Raw genomic sequence first — 14274 nt, 5'->3', positions numbered from 1 at the left:
TTTTAGTATACTTAGAAATGAAGGTTTTTCATTTAAACATGTAGATAGATAAGTAAATGTTACTTCTCAGGACAGTGTTGAATTTCAAGGTTTCATCTCAAAAAAAAAAAAAAACAAAAAACCCCCACCCCAACACACTTTGGTCAAGTTTAGTGTTTAAGTCATTTTCCACAAATACTTACCATCTAACCTAAGCTGCCTATCATCAAATCTTATATGCCTGGTATCATCTTTGATGTAGTTGATATCAGTATTGCCTAAGTTGTTGAACTGGAATGTAAATAATCGCTTTTTGTGTCCCGTGAGTTGACCTCTGCAAGTCTCTTCAGTACATAATCCATTTTCAGAATCGTTATCTCCTCCAACTGAATCTTCAGACTGACTATTCTCATTCTCGGAGGGCAGTTCTTGATCCTGGCTGGATTCATCATCTGGCTCATCTGTTTCCATTTCACCTAATATTAGATATTAGAAATCTTTATACAAACCCAATGCTACATTATTAATACTTGATATGAACATTATTTCCCCCCAGGCTTGCAGATATTGTTAAGTTCCTTAATCCTCATCCTCTTAATTGCCCTCTGCAACAATAACCCAAGAGAAAATTTTATAATACATAAATCTTACTTGGTGAGCCTTCTTCATGGATGCCATTTGGGCCATTCCCATTAATATTTTGGTCCTTACAGCAGTGTAGGGATCCTTCAGTGTCTTCGGTGTCAGTAGATATTTTGACGTATCGGCTGAAATAAAATCAGAAATCAAACAGGTTCAGTTCTACTAAGGTAAAAACTTAGAAAAGTTTTCCATTCTTTCAATTAAACAAAACTTTAAATTATTTTATAAAGATCCTCAAGTAGATGATATATATATAGTACGGCTAAGATCACTTAGAGATTGCAATGTGATCTTTATGTATGGGTTATGGGACTATAATGATTACAACAGGTATGTAAGTAAGAATACTAAATATGTCAGTTATAACAGATAAAAGAAAGGGAGTAAATGGCATTCTTGATTACTCTAATTCAAACCAAGGTTCAATTCAAAAAGATGTTGCCTTAGAAAAGAAAGAACCATAAAAGCTTATCTTTTTAAATAAAACTATTATTATGAGTTCTTGTTATCAGTTTGAGCACTGTGTATAAAGAAATGAAGCCTAGGACATTTGTTATGATTTCAAAGTGCATACATGATAAACTATTTTCTTCCAACTATAAAGTTTTGGTGTAAAACAACTATGAGAATTTATGCTTCCTGTATTTGAAATTATCTCAGTGAAGTGTTTCACATGATCAAGAAACTGGATTAGCCTATAATTTGATTTCTTACACTGCTACCTGTCTAAACAAAGATAATATAGATAACTAATTATATTCTGATAGTACCTTGCATGTTTGCTTTTATTAGCTATTTAATATTTTATTTTGTTAATGGAGAACTGTTTGGCACTTACCACATTCTCACAAGCAAAAGATTATAGAGTTTATCTTCAGTATTGTTCCGTGGAACAGCCATAAGAAAAGGCTGACCAAAAAGTGAAGAACCAGTATGGTGGGTATAACTTGAGTGTCTAAATTTTTCTCTCAGGCAAACAGGAATAATCACATGCTCTGTATCTTCTGTCCTATTTATGTTAATCTCAAACCTGCAAGGATAAAACTGACTGTAAACTTTGGAAATTTTATGATATTTCCTCTCAGTTTTTTCTCAAGAAATATTTGTGCAATGAATTTCATACTTACACATAAATATCATCACGTTCCATAATACTACTAAGATTTTCGTCCATTGCAAATATTCTGTGAAATCTATGATTGTATATATCAGTAACTATCATCTAAAAGGAAATAAATTTCTATTAAGCAGGGTTTACAACAGTGAAAAACTAAACTAAACTTATATACTTTAAACCCAGAAACATCCTACCTTATCTGCAGGTACTCCTGACAAAAGAGACAATGCTGTACAAAGATCAAGTATGTTTCCAATTTTAGGGACAACCACTTTATACTAAAAAACAAAAAAGAAAATTGCAATGACTTTATTACTTTGGAAACTCTTAACTGCCTAAACAGTATTTACTTTTCCTGGAAACCCATTCTTTCCTATTCTTGGCTTGCATTGAGATATCTAGTCCTTTTAACTCTCAGTTTTTTCCATTGGCTCCTTAATATCTCCATGCCCTTCCATCCCCATGATTCATCCTTTCAACCATTCCATTGCAAAAACTTTAACTACTTTATTATTCAGCTATTCAGTTTTATTCTTGCTATACTTTCTTAGAGTTGTTTAGATAAGCTGGAGTAAATTACCCAACTTTATAGACTGGTGTACTACAAACTCACAGTGTCCAATCTCAATGGATCCTTCAAAACTAGCCAGAAATTCTTTTGTGTCTCCTTTATTTGCTTATTCTCATATTTCTCTCAATAACTATTTAAAATCGTCGTCATTTCTTAGGCTTCCTATTTCACCACTACTCCTCTCACTATCCGCGGAATACCTATTTGAGTGAGAAAACAGCCTAGGTGATAGGAAAATCTCCAACTTACTGTTTCCCCTGTAAAGTGAAAGTGAAGTCGCTCAGTCGTGTCCGACTCTTTGCAACCCCGTGGACTGTAGCCAGCCAGGCTCCTCTGGCCATGGGATTCTCCAGGCAAGAATACTGGAGCGGGTTGCCGTTTCCTTCTCCACGGGATCTTCCCAACCCAGGGATCGAACCCAGGTCACCCACATTGCAGGCAGATGCTTTAACCTCTGAGCCACCAGGAAGCCCCCTGTAAACATGAGTCTAAAATGTCCTTTTCTCTCTTTTGATACAAGGAAAGGAAATCAGGTGGTACTCTTCCCATTCTAAAAGTGGCTTAAAAAGATGGAAACGATTAAAAAAAAGCTTTGCAGTTTAAAACAAACAAACAAAAAAGACTAACTCTGGCATCTATATATTCTCTTCTGACTCCTCTAGAACATAAACTCAGCAATTATCCTTTATTTAATTTTATCTTGGTGGCTCAGACAGTAAAGAATCCACCTGAAATGCAGGAGACCCAGGTTCTATCCCTGGGATGGGAAGATCTCTTGGAGAAGGGAATGGCTACCCACACCAGTATTCTTGCCTGGAGAATTCCATGGACTGAGGAGCCTAGTGGGCTACAGTCCATGGGGCTGTGAAGAGTTGGACACAAGTGAGCAACTAACACTTTCACTTTACTTTTTAACTCTTATAAAATCAGAAATGTCTCAAAAAACAAATCGATCTCTCACTGCTTTTTAATAATTCTCCATTAATTTTCTCCCTTTCTCTTCTGCTTTATAAATAGCCTTGTTAAAAATAATGTCTACACTCTTGTAACTTATCTCCCATTCACTTATTAATCCACTCCTGGCTTTTGTCCTCACCTCTTCAAGGCTACCATTTAACCAAGTCTTTATCAGTCTTTATTTTATTATCTCTCTGTAGCAAGACTGCTGACCACTGCCTCCTTCAAAATCTTCCTTTCCGGATAACACAACTACATCTTATTCTTTTCTAATGCCTTGGTCAAATCATCTTGAGGAAAGAACTAACCCTCTAGTGTAATCCTTCAGGCTTTTATCTTTAGCCTTCTTGATTCTATATGCTCTCCTTAGATTAGGTGACAATATATCCCAGTTTGCTTTGGCCAGTCCTGGGTTAACCTGATGTCTTGGTATTATTATTAATGCAGTCCTTTTCATTTTTCAAATTGTTCTGGTTTAGACGATCAATTAAGTGATCTCATCCTTCTAATACATTCCCTACCATCTTCATAGAGCTCACCACCCAATTTATCTCTCAAGCACAGACCTCTCTCCTCCAGTCTACCTACACACATAAAATCAGTGCTTATTGATACTTCTCCCAAATTTTCCTCTTGATTCTCAATTTGTCCAATACTTAAACACAGATTTGAGTCATGTTAAATCAACATATCCAATACTAAATTAGGCTTCTTCTTAAAACTTTCTTCCTGTATCTTCCAGTAAAACAAATAGTACCATTCTCCTCAGTTTTCCAATCCCATAAACTTGAATATCTTAATATATTTTCAACTCCTATATTCAACTGGCTCTTCTACCTGTCTGCCATCCTGATACTTAGCTTAAGAGTCCAAGCCCTTGTCATCTGTCATCTCATCACTACAAAAAAACCTTTTACTTAACCTTTTACTTAGTACATCTGATTAAGCCTCTCCAATCCAATCTTTGCACTAGCCAGTGTTCTTTCTGAAACACAAATCTGACCATACAATCTCTTTACTTAACAAGCTTTAATGGCTCCCTTTAGTCTTTAGGATGAAGTCCAAGCTTCCTGTGATAGCACATTAAGCTTCTTCATGATCTAGCTTCTGTTTACCATATTATCTACCTGTAGTTTCCACAAGTGGGCCATGTTCTCTTTTGCCTCAGCCCTTTCTTTGTATGTGTCACTCTCTTGGTATTTATTCCCAATTTTCATGTGCTTAAATCCTAATCATTCTTCAGGATTCAGCACAGGCGTCACTGCCAGTTTGGGTAGGTTATTCCTTCTGTATACTCCTCAAGCACCCTGTCAGAGAACTCTTCACACTGTATGACAAACTTCTTGAGAAGGACAAGGAATACCTTTGTACATCCAGCACCTTGCATAGTATGTGAGTTCAATACATAATACACATTCAATGCATTTACTAACGAACTTCTTAATTTAAATCAACTTCAGTGATGGGAAAACTCATCAGATGGGCTAACCAGGCTAATTCCTTTTTCTCTAGAGCCTGTGTCCCCACTCTCTATCTCCCTGCCCTGTGAGGATGCATCTGAGGAGGCATCCATCTGTAAGTGAGGAAGAGAGTCAGCATTAGAAACTACCAAGCTGGTTCTCTATTCTTCCACTTCCGGCCTCCAACTGTGGGAAAACAAATTTCTGTTATGTCACTCAGTCTGCGGTATTTCGTTATGGTGGCCTGAGCAGACTAATATAGCTAATATGCTCTAATAAACAGCACTTCTGGCTGGAATCTATACTAGGATTTTAGTAAACAATTTTTTAAAGGATGAATCATGTTTACTTTGTTTATCAGAGCTCTATACTCAGAAAGTACCCAATACATATTTGAATGAATAAAATTTTTGAACACTTCTAAGTCATGAGGATTGGGAATAAAAAGATTTCCAAAGTTCCTTTCTTCAAAGAATTCACAGTCTAGGGGACAAAATTTAAAATAAACCAAAGGTCATAAAAAAATTTGGTAAGTGTTATAATAGAATTTAGGGCAAAAGAAGGTTTATTAGGGTAGGTCAAATGTCAGAAAAGGATTAACTGATTAAGAAAGGGAAAATACACAGTGTTTTGCTTCATAAAATGTAAAATAACACAATTATAACACTAGGCAATGGAACCAGGCAGACAATTGATATTAAGGTCTACCACAGGGCTCTTGTATAGAATAAAGTTCTTCTATTCTTGTGTAGACTAACCAAACTGTTAAAAGATTAGAACATTACTGAAGCAAGTATTTTTACCCTAACTAAATTTCCACTTCTCTTCCAAGTTCTTAAAATGCTTAAATATTACAAGTATTTTAAATATACCATTATCTTATCATATCATGAATCAAAATGTACAGTGAATATTAGTTTCACTTTCAACAGCCAGTAGGAAAAAAATTACAATGATGATTAAAGAAAGTTCCAGTTGGAAAACTGGGTAAATACTATTATATTATTAATCTTTGTAAGCTAATATTCCTAACAATATCATAAAATCAAACCACCTCTCATTTTTCTTTGATAAGAAAATGCCTTTGAGAATTTTTTTTTTTTACATGACGAGTTGCACTAATTTTCAAAGTATTTAGCGTATAAAAATCTCTTATGCAAAAAAGTTTATTACTGAATTGTACTTAAGGCATAACGACTCAGAACTAATAAATGCCAAGAAAAGAATCATTACTTGCCTGCATAGGTTTGGTAAGTGGATCCATTCTAACTAAATAAACTTCCAAGGTACGTTCCTTCTTCATGGGCAATGGAAGTGTCAAGTAACAGAAAGGATCAAATGTTACTGAAATCTTAGCACATTCTGGACAAACTAAAGTTGATTTAAAAAGGCCATGAAATATATCTACTATGATAGAATCATTTCTTTTTAAATGGTTTTCCCAGGCTTCTTCAGCAACTACCTATAAGGAAAACAGACACATATTACACAGAGATATCACATTAATGTAACAATGTGACAATAATATGGTTAAATGTACCTTATCTGGTCTTCCATCAGCATCTTTTAATTGTATATATGGTTTTTTCCTAATTCTATTCAAATCCTCATGTAGTCCATCTAATAGGAAAGCTAATAGTTCTTGACAGTCCTGCTGCTGGTATCCAGAGAACTGAGGTGCAAAACGTCCTACTTGTGTCTGTAAGAAAAGCAAAATTATAAAATCCGTTCTAGGGATTTTAAAAAATATATAGTTGATAATCCATATCTGTGAATTCATCTACTTCCTAAAATTTATTTGTAATCCTGAAATCAACCTGTGGCACTTTTGCAGTAATTTGCAGATAAGATAATTACATATGGATAAATACACATAAATAATTACATATCTAAAAATATTTTAATAATGGTAACTAAGCTGTAAAATAGAAAAGAAACGTTAACCTGAGCAAAGAACAATGAGAAAAATGTTGCAGTTTTGTACAAAAAATTGGGAAACACTAAAGACTTGCTCTTAGTGGAAGCAATTCCATGAACAGAGGAAGCCTGGTGGGCTACAGTTCATGGGGTTGCAAAGTGTCAAATATGACTGAGCTCACACACACACACAGACTTAAAATTCAGTAACATTTTTGGGTCACTTGAAAACTACAATGCTCTCATTCAGCTTCTATGTTTAAAGAGGATAAATCTCATAGAGACAAAAGGAATATTCATGCTCATATATAATTTTTCTAGTCATTGCAGTGCTAAGTATTTTTTTGATGAGACTGAAAAGAAATGTAAAAGAAAAAAGTCAGGTATCAAGGACCTATTTACAATGTAATTTTAAATGAGGACATCTTGTAAAATAAAAATAACTGGAATTACGGATAAAGGCTGAGGAATGATTTGTCTAAACCAGTTGGTCCGAAGTTTGGAAAGTTAAGGAACAAATGTAGGAACTTTTCTGCTTTGTTGCTATTTATTTTTAAAAAACTAGCATACAGTTAATAAAATGTTGCCCAGTTGATTTCCTCTAAGAATATAATTTAAGTTGTATAAAAAGTGATTGAAAACTGCTGGGAAGAGCTCCTGAATGAGGAAATGGCAACCCAATCCAATATTCTTGCCTGGAGAATCCCATGGAGAGAGGACCCTGGTGGGCTACAGTCCATGGGGTCGCCAAGAGTCAGACATGACTTAGTGACTAAACTACCACCATCACCATACTCAATATTTAGTGTTTGCTTTGCAGACTAATTTCAGTAATTTTTCAAACTTATCACTCTCAAAATAAGAGTTCTTAAAGCTTAATGACATACTCAAATTTAGTCTTTACATTTGTATATTTATGTAGGTTTCTTAGAGATATGCTGTATTCTAAAACAATCTGCAAGTGCTCACTGCTGTCTGTCGTCATTCTGAACCATGTCTGCATTTCTCAACTTTTATTTATTTCCTTTGACATCTCCCAGAACTCTTTTTGGATATTTTAAACTAATTATCTATTCTGTACCCCACCCTGAAAATTTAATACTTTATTCGATGCTTATCTATTTATATGCTGAGTCCCTCTGGAGGGCCACAAACCACTGTAATAGCTATGATTCTTTGCTCTTTTCCTAAAGACTTCTGTCCTCTTGGGGGTAAAAAGGCCTTGATGAAAATGTATTTGAGATACTAACCTTAAAGGCTCTTGGTGTGACATAGCTGAACTTTCCAGACCACATTTGCTTGATCAATTCAGCATAAGATTTAGCTATTTCACCTCTCATTCCTAAGGGATTGTCAAAATTCAGTTCTTCTTGATACTTATCATTCAGGAAATATTCAGTAAGTGGAGGTGTATTGCTCAAACACTGCAAAAAATAAAATATATTTTCAAGTAAAAGAAACCATACATATTAAACATTAAAATGCAGAAACAAGTGATTATATATTTATATATATAATATTTATAATCACTTTATATATATAAATATATATATAATGTAAGTGATTATATATATATAGAAAAATTTACATTGATGGCCTCTTGCACTAATAAGTAACTGATCAAATAAACATTCAAATGATGTACTCAACTATTCATTTCCCAAATTTCAAGTCAATTATTTATAGTAAACAAAAATGCTAATATTTGTTGCTGCAAAACCTACATTAATTTTAACCACAGCAAACTACTGGTTAACTGGGAGAGAAGTTCAGAGTTTTTTTCCTGGCAGAAATTATGGATTGTTTAACCATCCCAGGCATTTGCCAATTAGCCTGCTGCTACTGCTGCTAAGTCGCTTCAGTCGTATCCGACTCTGTGCGACCCCATAGACGGTAGCCCAAGAGGCTCCCCCATCCCTGGGATTCTCCAGGCAAGAACACTGGAGTGGGCTGCCATTTCCTTCTCCAATGCATGAAAGTGAGAAGTGAAAGTGAAGTTGCTCAGTCGTGTCCGACTCTTAGCGACCCCATGGACTGCAGCCCACCAAGTTCCTCCGTCCATGGGATTTTCCAGGCAAGAGGACTGGAGTGGGGTGCCATTGCCTTCTCTGCAATTAGCCTGAGTAGGAGCTAAAAACTGAGACGGAGCACAAGGAAGAAATGAACTTTAAAGAGATATTTACTGCTTCCGTTATCAGTTCATCAACATGAAAGAGCAGCCTTCTAAGTTTTCCTTTTGGGTCAATCATTTTCTAGAAGGGACAGTACAGATCAGCTGAGTCTGAGAAAACAAACTTCTATTATGTGAACTCTGGCCAATAGTATTCTTACTTCTTCCAGCTCTTATTTAATAATACAACAACCCAATTTTACTTTATGGCATGATTAAAATTATGAATAAGTTAATTCTCCAGCTCTGTTCCATTTTGAATAATTTAGAATCTAAATAAAATAGACAGTGGAAGTACAGTTTTCCCACAATATTTTATCTCAAGCTAAAATAATTTTAAGTTGCTAATGCTATATAATGTGACTTCATTTTGAACCCAATATTACTTTATCAATTAGATGTCTAGAGCCACTAAGTAGAATATGTAAAGACTGACACAGACATAGAGTCATAGAGGTAACTTTTTGGCTACAGGAAGATATTTGTTTTGGAGCACAGTGACAAAATGCTTTAAGTGAAGCTAGCTCTTGGCAAGTAGTAGAAACCCATTCATAGGAGAGTTCAGAATTTATATTAATGGAAATGAAAGTTTTTCAAAGCTTGTTTACCACTCATAAGAACTAAGTTAAACAGTCTTGGTAACTGAAAAATTAAGCCTGCTGAGTTTATGCTGATAACCTGGATGTTATAAACTATATGTCATTTACTGTTTGGCTAAAACTTAAGCACATTCAATCTTAAAAATAAATCATGGTGTTATATTTTGTGTTTTCAATTAAAAATCAATTTCTGTGTACTCATGTAACCATGATATCTAATTTGGAATTTTCTGTTCAAACTGGTAGTCTGGCCCCAACCTCAAGATAAGAGGGAGAAGTCTTTATAATATGGAACTTGTTATTACACTATTTTAGACAGTGAAAACAGTATCAACAGTCAAAAAATGTTTGAGGTGGGCTACATAGGCTGTTAGTTATATGTTATTTTCAACAGCAAAAAATTTTATGTAGGAAACAGGCAGGCTACAGTCTAAGATGCAATTAGGGAAGGATTTTTTTTTCCCTGTACTTTTGCTCCTAACTCCTTTTGCATCTCAAACTTTCCTAATCTTACAGGTTTTCTCAGTTTCATTTTCTTTTTATAATATATATTGGTTTTATACCCAGCTTGGAGGTAGGGGCCAGCAACCTAGAATACACCATGACTACACAAGGCATAAATGCTATCACTCAGTACTATCATCTGATTTAGTACAAACGGGACCAACACTAAATTGTCAATGAAGCAAAGTGGAGATAAGATAGTATTTACAACAATTATAAATTAGTTTTTCAAGTCCTTATATTTGATCAGCTCAGGGTTATACTAAGAATGTATAATATTCTACTATTGTGTGCAACAATTATATAAAGAAGCTAATGTTTTACCAAACACTTCAAAGAATCAAGTTGTGCAAACATGAATAATTCTTGCAGTTTGCTTTTACTTATTCATAGTTACCTTATCTTGCAAAGAGCTTCCAACTATAATTGAAAAATGTTTAGTTTTCCATCCATAGTGATCTTTCTAAAATTTGTCACTAAAATATAAGACTTATGTCACTTCCTTGCTACAAATCCTTTAATAGCAATTTCAGATTAAAATTTCAAATTCAAAGAGACAGCACCTATTAAAAACTCCCTGGTCCCTTTTTGACTTTCACTTAATCTACCATCTGTTTTGTAACAGGTCTCTACTTGGATTTTTAAAGAGAACAGTGCTTATTTTCATAGTGACTCATGCCAGTTTGAAACTAATTATAATTAACTGATAACAAACTAAACAACAAAACACAATGGTTCAGTAAATAATTGCCTGCATTTCCTGTCAAGATATCATAACCAATATATTTATTAAAAATTTTTTTACATTTTTTTAAAATTAGAGGATAACTACTTTACAACATTGTGTTAGCTTCTGCCATACATGAATCAGCCATACATACATAACCTATGTATCCTGAGATAAACCTTAGTTTTAAATGTGTACTATTAAGTCCTGAATAGTCCCCCCAAAGCATCATATTTGTTAAAGGTAATGTTTTCAGGAACTCATGACCTTAATTTTTCTAAAAATTTGTACAAATACATACAAATACAGATATTCAATTGTTCTAATACACAGTCCATAATATTTTAAAAACTAAACTGATATCAGACTTTTCTTCCACCTCTTGAAAATACCGTACTTTTCTCCCTCACTTTGAAAATAATGGAGTCATTATATTCTTGAAATAATACAAAAATCAGTTATATACTAAAAGTTCTCTTTGGGTATCAATTTCAGGGTACAGTTGGAATAGAGCTCAAACAACTAAAATATTTTCATGTTCCAGGTGATATCAGTATTCAATGCCATCGCTCTGGCAGAAGAAAAGAAGCCTGTTTCTTAAATCTGCTCATAATACAATTGATTTGTAATTTAGGCAACTCATTACTCAATCTTTTATCATGAGGCTTTCCCAGAAACATGAACATCTTTGACAATTACTAGAAAATTTGATATTGGACTGGCTTCCATTAAGTACAATATTTTAAAGAATAAATTTCATTAGTACAGTAATAAAAACTAGAACCAGAGTTCTAAAGCATATCTCTCAAATATTCTTCTAATATAAAAAACACCACTTTCCTATCTGTTTGGAAGTGTTCCAAGATAATTCCTTTCCTAAGGCATATGAATTCCTATATATGTAGACACAGAAAATTTCCTTATTAACTCATAAGATACTTTACTCCAACAACATAATATGGACCAGAAATCATACAACATATGTTGTGCCTATGTGTATATATCCCTTATTCTCAGTACTTTCTAAACTGGAGAAAACAACAACAACCACTCACAAAACTTTCATCCATAACGTACATCATTTTTCTTATAAAAAACTGAGAAAAAAAACCACACAAACTCTGAGAATATATATGAATGTATCATAAAAACAAAAAAAGGACTATATAAACAATATCAGCATGTTATTTTTATGGCCACTTATGAGTTTTTTTGACATTCTACTAGTCATATGACATGCTGAACTTCACCTCTATTAAATTCATTTGATTTCAACAGCTTGACACTGACTAAATGCCAATACTTCCATAGTTTAAGAACTAGCTCTTACAATTCACCATCAAAAAACGAGGTCCAAATATAAAGTAATGTGACTAATTGTAAAACACATTTATTAAGCCATATTTTGTTTGTATTACAATTGTATCTAGAATCAGTCCTAATATTGCATAGAATTTTGTCAAATACCATTTTAAAAGCAATAATCAGACTGAATAAAAAGATTCTGTATTAGTAGCTTCAATTCTTTTTTTCAGTTCTACCTCTGTTAACTGCTACCAACCCATCTCCCTCCACCCCCCCTCACGTGTGGTGCTCAGTCGTGTAACCCCACAGACTGCAGCCTGCCAGGCTCCTCTGTCCATGGAATTTTCCAGGCAAGAATACTGGAGTGGGTTGCCATTTCCTTCTCCAGGGGTAGTTTCAATTCTTGATGCAAAAGAGAAAAAGTAAAAAAACCTACATTAATTAACAGGCAAATGCACTTGTTAACTAGGCTAAATACTCATTTAAACTTTTTATGATCCCTAGGCAAGTTAATAGTGAGCAAAACTGACAAAGGCATTTGAAGATCTAAGTATTAAAAACTAAATTGCATATTTAGTATATGGTAATATGAATACTAAAATTTCATATTTAGTATATAGGACTTTTGGCATTCATTAATTTAGCCTGTGTGACTCAGCATCTTCACAGCTGGCTAACTGGAAGGTTCAGGATATAAGCTAGTATGAAAAGACGTTGGTCCAGGAAGAATGATGAGAATGGTATATTATGTGCAAACCAATCACTCTGTGAGCAAATGTATCTGTTCCTCAATGTAACTTTATACTTCTCTATTTGTGCATTTAAAATCAAATTAATATGCATTTAAAATCAAAATTGCATGTAAGAATGTGAATTCTTGCATGTGAATTTGAATTAGGGATCTTGATATATTTCTTAAAGTATTAAGACTGAGCCTTAGCATGTACTCTTTTCCTTAGTTATTCTTCCCCTGTAAGAAATTCCTACTTATTCTTTAAAACTCATCTCAACATCTCAGTACCTCAAACATAAACTAATGTTTCTTCTTCTGGACTAACTCTATTAACTTGAACTCTTACACTGTCTTTATCCTGAGAGCAGGGTCCATGTCCTATTCACTTTTGTAACTCAGCATCTAGCACAATGCCTGGCATATACCATAATAAAGGTGTGATGAACGAATTAAAAACTTATATGGTAAAGCAGTCCTTACAGAGACTGAGAACAGTGGGAAAACACTTGACTAAGATCTGAATTGCAGCCTGCTATATAACTATAACCTACTCAAAGCTCTACAAGTTAAAAAATAAAAGTCCAAATAATGCCTAAAGAGGGTCTAATGAAGAAAAAGTAACTAATGTGAATACTCCAAAAAATAACTATCAAGATAAATCCATATAAGTAAAAGATACGTGAAAGGAAAATATATGGTAATATATTTTCATGAAGACTCTTTCCCTCAAATCAGCCTGGAACTAGACATAATAATTCTTCAGAGAATTATTCTAAATAATCAAATTATCTCATTTGGACATTCTATATGGGTCAATGTATATAGACTTTTAACCACTGTCACCACGAAGAACTCTTTTTTAAAAAATGCATATTGTATTCAACTATTTTAAAAAGTATTAATTATCTATGAAAAACTCTCTGGTTATACATTTCCATCTTTAACCCAACATGCTATAATTGGTGTATTATGTGAAGGCCGATTTTCTCTAATTATTTAAATTTCTTGGAAAGACTACAATGCTTTTTAAAAATAACTTTTTCTTAAACACACATGCAAAAACCCTATTGTTCTTATATTACTGTCAATAAGCTCCTCCATTAAATGTTCTGATCAGTAAGACTGATGTTTCTAGAATTCTCTGAAAAAGTGACTCATGAGTCTCAATTTTGTATTTCACTACAATCTTCCAGTTTTTTAAAAAAACTGACCAAGTGATATAAAGTTCTACTATATAACCAAATCTCAAGTCTATAATCAACATATTTTAGGAAATGAATAATTAATAGCCATCCCAATAACTTGTAATGAATCTGGAATTTCCCCAGTACCTGGAAAATAGTCAAAGTAATCCCCTTCAAAAAGAGAAAGTTGTCTTTTGTAATGCTGAATATGAACCACTCCCTTTCTGTTCAGGTGCTCCAGAAGCCCAATTTTCAAGTGATCATGTATGCTCACTATTTTAGTAAACCGGTAACTAGAACAGGAAAGAAAACAAACTTAATTTTTGATTACCTAAAGTCTTTGAGAATTGTGTAACTCATTCTGTAACTGATCAAAATGTAATGCCACTCACAACTTTTAAAGTAGCTA

General features: G+C 33.8%; 1 protein-coding gene across 6 annotated transcripts in view; it reads right to left on the bottom strand.

Annotated features, from left to right (window-relative positions):
- The window catches only part of USP15 (ubiquitin specific peptidase 15), a 128984-nt gene that overhangs the window by 15026 nt on the left and 99684 nt on the right, over window positions 1-14274 (bottom strand). For 4 of the 6 annotated variants that reach the window (XM_040233121.1, XM_040233122.1, XM_040233123.1 and 1 more), the window contains 8 exons: window positions 7894-8067; window positions 6267-6425; window positions 5964-6188; window positions 1933-2016; window positions 1749-1843; window positions 1460-1651; window positions 631-746; window positions 183-455 (listed from right to left, as the gene is read on the bottom strand). In XM_040233121.1, the coding sequence (XP_040089055.1) occupies window positions 183-455; window positions 631-746; window positions 1460-1651; window positions 1749-1843; window positions 1933-2016; window positions 5964-6188; window positions 6267-6425; window positions 7894-8067 (1318 nt within the window). Of the gene's footprint in view, window positions 1-182; window positions 456-630; window positions 747-1459; window positions 1652-1748; window positions 1844-1932; window positions 2017-5963; window positions 6189-6266; window positions 6426-7893; window positions 8068-14012; window positions 14159-14274 lie in introns of those variants that run through there. The other 2 variants (XM_040233126.1, XR_005719693.1) reach the window with 2 other exon arrangements.

This window comes from Oryx dammah, unplaced genomic scaffold, assembly GCF_014754425.2.
Source record: "Oryx dammah isolate SB20612 unplaced genomic scaffold, SCBI_Odam_1.1 HiC_scaffold_29, whole genome shotgun sequence".
Taxonomy (NCBI): domain Eukaryota; kingdom Metazoa; phylum Chordata; class Mammalia; order Artiodactyla; family Bovidae; genus Oryx; species Oryx dammah.
This window is presented reverse-complemented; position numbering and strand designations above follow the sequence as displayed.